Here is a 6,206-nt window from a genome sequence, read left to right as displayed (position 1 = left end):
TGTATTGTTTTTTAAAATACAGTTTTATTTTGTTTTAATTGTGTTTTATGTATTTGAATATTTAAATTAGCACTATTTTTTAGTAACTTAAAGTATGTAATGAGAAATGTTGCCTTGGCAACTAGCTGAAATAAATTGTTAAAAAGTTTTATATTTTATTTTATTTATTTTATTTTGAGTAATGAAAATGTTTTAATGGTTTTGTAGAGTCAGGTGTAAAACTCAGTAATGGCTCTGATTCACGGACTTAGGGTCTTATGAAATCCGTTTTATTTTCTCCCAAACGCTGTATTTTTTTTTTTTCAAATTACATTTTTTCCATTTTAATTTTTCTGGGTTCTGTTTTTTTTTTCCCATTTACATTTTTCTAGACTGTGTTTTAATGCTTAAATTAACAAAATATTAATCAAAAAGCATGCCTAATTAATGGAACTTTCACAGTTTAACAGCAATTTGTAAATTTTAACAAAATAAAATACATTTTTAGGGTTCTATGAAATTGGTTTAAGTTTTTTCCCCAAAATCTGCCTTTTTTTTCCAGATTAAATTTTTCGCATTTACGTTTTTCTAGATTCTTTTTTTTTTTTTTTTTACATTTTTCTAGACTCTGTTGTAATCATTAAATTAATAAATAAATAAACAATCAAAAATCATGTCTAATTAATTGAAATCATTAAACTTACACAATTTAACAGCATTTTTTTAAAAAAATTAAAAATTCCCTTTCTAGGGAAGTATTTATGTTTTTTCCCATTCATTTTCTGGGCTCCATTTGAATGGTTTCATTAAATTTTAAATAACTGATCTTATTTTACTGATTTACAAACCCTTAACTCATGAGCGAGTTTCATTACTCATTAAAAAGAACTAGTTCAAAAGAGTCATTTATTTGTGAATCGAACATCACGGCCGTGTTCATTGTTGCGTGCAGCAAACACTTGCGTGCACTTGGACCACATAAGGACATTTTCCCAACTACATTTCAAATAATTTTTATAAATAAATGTTATTGTCACATCTAGAGCCCTGTTAAAAAGCATGTTTTTTTTTTAACATAAAATATGCCCCATCCCACCTTGACTGGCTCAACAAACAGCATAAAAGTCACAAAAAGAAAAGCTGGACCAGAATCAAAAAGTGGCGTGATTTTGTAGATTTTTTTATTGAAAGCTTCATCAAAAGAAAAAAAAAATAAACAGAAGTTTAAACCTAACATCCACTGGTCTACAGACACTCTCAGGATCACAGCTCGAGCACATGGGAGGCAAGAAAGTGAAGCAACTCAAGAAATCATTGTAGCATCGTAAAACGGTTCTGCTTTCATATTTCAACAACACCTGTACAAAAAAACATTTCCATAAATATTTCTCTATTTCATCTGCCAGTACGTTAGTGTCTAATTGAGGTTTTGCCGTTTGTGTTGAATTTGGTTGAACGTAGCAACGCTGTTTCCTGACAGTCCTTCGAACAAACGAACGAACGTTCGTCATTCAGTGACCTCAACCGTGACAGCCAATCAGATGTACAGATAGAAATGCATGGCTTGGACCTCACATCCAATGAATGGGAGCACAGAGTTTCTAACCAGAGTGGATGAAAGGTGTTTAGCTTACTAAATTACAGTTGGGATGAGAACTCCATCCTACAGTTAGCAAAACCTTCAGCTTAATCGGACACATTTATTCACTCTTTAATGAAAAGCATGAACTGAAGGCTGCAGAGTGACCTCTCATATGAGACACCCGCCCCAATTTTCTCTCCATTCCCAAAGGCCCCGACCACTTAAATACTGAATGCTTGATAGCAGCGAGCACATGATAAAAAGAACTCTCCAAAAAGACAGTGGATAACACACAAACACAGTGACTTTTTTTGTTATTTTAACTTTTTTTTTTTGTTTGTTTAAACAGGTGAAAATGAAAAGCTAGCTTGTTGTCCTTGAAGCAGTGCTGTCTTGGTCATTACAAACTTAATCCACAGTGCCATAGTACACCAACTTTGCTTTAACACTGTCCCCTAGTGGCTAATTGAGATCATTACGTAGTTGTATAGAGGTCATGTTGTTGGAATGCAAGGGGAAAAGGACCAAAGCATCATCCATGATGATCTCGATGTCTCTCGTTGGCCCTTTAATGACAGATGAATTTATTCCCCAGAGCAACTCGACAACTCTAATTACCCGAATGTAAAACTAGGAGGCGTATTTATGAGCCGTATGACCATGAAGGCAGCAAAGACAATCCATAATTCACCATGTGTATTGAAACTCGTTGCTTACGTCTTAAATTAGCGCTTTCTATCAGATCGCATCAAAATAACATCCACTTCATGGTAAATAAAGGACAGCAGCCTTGTTTTTATATTAAAGGGATCGTCTGTCTAAAAATGAAGATTTGTTGTTGGTAACCAAACAGTTTTACTGTGTCTTTCATTTTTATATGGACTATCCCTTTAATTTGTGAAATGATTCCTCTTTCTACTCTTCATTTTGCTAGTTTCCCCCCTCTGGAATGGGCAGCCTGATAAAAAGAAAGCAGAATTCTGATATGGAAGGTCGAAATGTCACAGGTGATATTTCTAACCCTAATTCCGAGCTGTCAAGGCACCTGAGCAACCGCCGAATCCCACAATGATTTGAACCTTAGGCTCTGTCCCAAATGCTGTACGAATTTTACGAATGACTAACTGGAACAGTGGCACCAAAATGTGGCCTCGACCGCATGGGGTTTTGAGACAGAGCCTTTGTTTTTCAAGTAAAGACCGCCATGAGAGATTTCCTATGGCATCTGGTTGATTAGGGAAACCTTGCATATAACATGAGGCGTTTCGATCGACGCAACTGCAAATGTGGACGGAGTGCTCAGAACAACACGTCATTCTAATGCGTTTCTCAGTGCCCCTGAAGCAAGCTTGTGTTTCATGACCTGCAACACATTCTCCTGTGTTTCCTCATGGTAAAATTGCTTTCGATGAGGTAGTGATCTGTACACAGAGTTTAAATACACACTAGTGAGTGCTTTGATTCCTTCCCGTTGAGCTGAAATGATGCAAACGGCCTTCTCTGCGAGAAAGCTCGAACCGAACGGACGTGTAAAAGTGTTTAATAGCGACCGACCGAGAAGGTGCAGCGATAGAGGTATAGTTCATTCAGCCGGGCAGACGGGAGATGATTGACGGTTCAGCCGCTCTCGGACGCCCTCTGCTGGGGAGATCACACTCATGAGAATCAGCTATGGTGGTTTTCTGCCTCTCAACTGAACGATTGACATAGATTCTGCAACAGTGGAAGGAAGTTTAAACCTTAAAAGTACCAATTTGGCCGTCAAGGTCAAACGGATACTTCTGAAACCAAATGGTTACGCCAAAAAATCTCAAATAGAAAAAAAGAAACGAAAAATCGATCCACTCCACTGTCTTGAGGGGGGTTTCTTCATCTTTGGTATAAAATATGCCATCCATGGGCTGCATTTGATCCACAGCTAAGAAAGACTAAAGAAATTGTCAACAATTTCCTATTACTATTGCTTTTTGCACACATTTGCTTTTTTCGATTTGATTTAATCCATAAGCTCTTATCTATTTAGATTTGCACTGCCATTTTTTTTTTTTTACTGTTTTAGTTTCTTTTTTTCCGCAATGAAACAAGCAAAGCAGGCTAAAAACACCTTAAAGCTCATAAAAAATATTGCAGATAAAAACAATAATGCCATTAAAAATGATCTGCACTACACAATAAACTGCATTTCCCATGATGCAGTGGATTAACTTTTTTTTTTTTCCTCTGTTTCTAAAAAAATGCAACTCTCTTTAATCATCATCATCATCATCATCATTATCATGACCACAATATTTTTTTGTTTGTTTGTCTGTCCTCTCTTTTAAACACAAAGTCACCACTGATAATTTAAAACGTCTCGAAGAGACCTCTCTGTTTCTTTCTATGCTTTATACAGGTAATTTCCGTTCTTTGTCAGGTCATTTTCACTGCATTCGTCAGTCTGTTCAGTTCAAACAGGAAAAAGTCTTAGATGTTTCTTGAAATTAAGGCAACAAAGATGAAAAAACATTGATATTCTCTAGAAAACTAAAATCTAACTCATAAAAAAAGAAAAGTAATAGTAGCTTAGAATCCGAGGAAGACTTCTTTTGCTCCTTCTCTCATTGTTTTACAAGAACGTGCTTCCTCGTCTAATAGAAAAACCCACTGTTTTCTGAAAACCTACCTGCACATTCAAAAAAAAGAATAGGAAAACTTGTACTTGTTTGAATTCGTTCACTTCATGAAGGTAAAGTTTTTCGAGTAGCCGATTAACAGTAGGCTCCATCTCCCAGACTGCATTTCTCTCGTTTCTCTCGGTCTGGTTGTGAGTTCTTCAAAGGTCCTCCGGTGTGGGCCAGGTGTTAAATAAATTGTTTGTTTGTTGTAGTTGTTTTTTTTGTAGATGCTTGTGCAAAAGTAGACACAAACGTGTTTTCCTATCTCTTGCGCTCTGTCTTCAATGTTCCCTCGTTGCAGTCCCCCAGTCTCAAGGCAACGCAGTCACCTCAACGCCCCCTTCCTCCTCTGGTTATCTGAACCAACGAGAAAGTCAGAGAGCTAAAGTCAGTTCACTTGCAGAATAAAAAATTCCTGAGTATTTACTCACCCCCATGTCATCCAAGATGTTCACGTCTATCTTTCTTGAGTTAAAAAGAAATTAAGGTCTTTGAGGAAAACATTCCAGGATTTTTCTCCATATAGTGCACTTCAATGTGAGCCAATGGGTTGAAGAGCTAAGTTTCAATGCAGCTTCAAAGGTCTCTACACAATCCCAGCTGAGGATTACGGGTCTTATCTAGCAAAACAATTGGCCATTTTTTACAAAAAACTTTTTAAACCACAAATGCTAGTCTTGCACTAGCTCTGCAATGCGTGTCCATGTGCTTTGCAAAAGTATTCATACCCTTTCAATTTTTTTTTTAACATTTTGTTATGTTGCTGCCTTAAATTAAAACAACAGGTTTTTAACATATCTGCAAATTTATTGCAAAAATAATAAACTTAAATGATTCCATTGCATAAGTATTCATACCCTTATCTGGGACCATTGAAATTTAGCTCATGAGCATTCATATTGCTTGTAGATGTTATTACACTTCAAGTGAAGTTAACCTGTGGCAAATTCATTTGAATGGTCATGACTTGGAAAGGGACACACTTCTTAATAAAAGGTTTAACAGCTGAAAATGCATGTCAGAGCAAAAACTAAGACTTGATGTAAAAAAAAAACAAAAAACCTGCCTGTAGAGCTCAGAAACAGGATTGCATCAAGCCACACATCTGGGGAAGAGTTCAGAAAAAGTTCTGCTGCATTGAAGGTTTACAGAAGCATGTACTCTCCATTACCCTTAAATGGAAGAAGTTTGAAACAACCAGGAGTCTTCCTAGAGTTGGCCTCCTGGCCAAACTGAGCAATTGATGGAGAAGGGCTTTGGTTAGACTGGTGACCAAGAACCTGATGGTCACTCTAGTTAAGCTCCATGATCATATGTGGAGATTGGAGAGACCCATAGAAGAACAAACATCACTGCAACACTCCAACAATTTGGGCTTTATGGCAGTGTGGCAAGACTCAATCCTCTCCTCAGTGAAGACAAATGAAAATACGTTTGGACCCTCAGATTGTGAGAAACAAGATTCTCTGGATAGATGAACCTGAATTCAAAGCATCATGTTTGAAGGAAACCAGACACTGCTCATCAGCTGAACAGTACCATCTCAACAGCAAAGTGTGCTGGTAGCAGCCTCATGCTGTGGGGCTGTTTTTTAGCGACTCGTCAGAGTAGAAGAAGAGCTCAATGCACCAAAATATTGAGAACCCAGTCCAGAGCATTCAGAACCTCAGACTGGGCAGAAGGTTCATCTTCCAACAGGACAATGAGCCAAAGCACACAGCAAGATTGGTTTATAGACAACTCTGTGAATGTCCTTGAGTGGCCCTGCCAGATCCTGGGCCTGAACCCAATCAAATATTTCTGGAGAAACCTAAAAATGCGTGTCTGTCCCCATCCAAACTGACAGCAGGAGAGGTGAAAAAGACTTGAGGCTGTAAAGGTGCTTCAACTAAGTACTGAGTTAAGGATATGAATACTTATCCAATGTACTTATTTCAGTTTTTTTAAATAAATTTACAAAGTTGTGACAATTCTGTTTTTGCTTTGCCATT

General features: G+C 37.2%; 1 protein-coding gene across 2 annotated transcripts in view; it reads right to left on the bottom strand.

The window, feature by feature from the left end:
- Window positions 1–1,138: 1,138 nt before the first annotated feature.
- The window catches only part of rbms3 (RNA binding motif, single stranded interacting protein), a 185,126-nt gene continuing 180,058 nt past the window's right edge, over window positions 1,139–6,206 (bottom strand). For both annotated transcript variants that reach the window (XM_051131629.1, XM_051131630.1), the window contains one exon: window positions 1,139–4,572. In XM_051131629.1, coding sequence (XP_050987586.1) covers window positions 4,569–4,572 — 4 coding nt within the window. In that variant the 3' untranslated portion in view covers window positions 1,139–4,568. The remainder of the gene's footprint in view (window positions 4,573–6,206) is intronic.

Source organism: Labeo rohita, chromosome 16, assembly GCF_022985175.1.
Source record: "Labeo rohita strain BAU-BD-2019 chromosome 16, IGBB_LRoh.1.0, whole genome shotgun sequence".
Taxonomy (NCBI): domain Eukaryota; kingdom Metazoa; phylum Chordata; class Actinopteri; order Cypriniformes; family Cyprinidae; genus Labeo; species Labeo rohita.
Note: the sequence above shows the minus strand (reverse complement) of the source record. Positions and strands in the feature narration are given on the sequence as shown.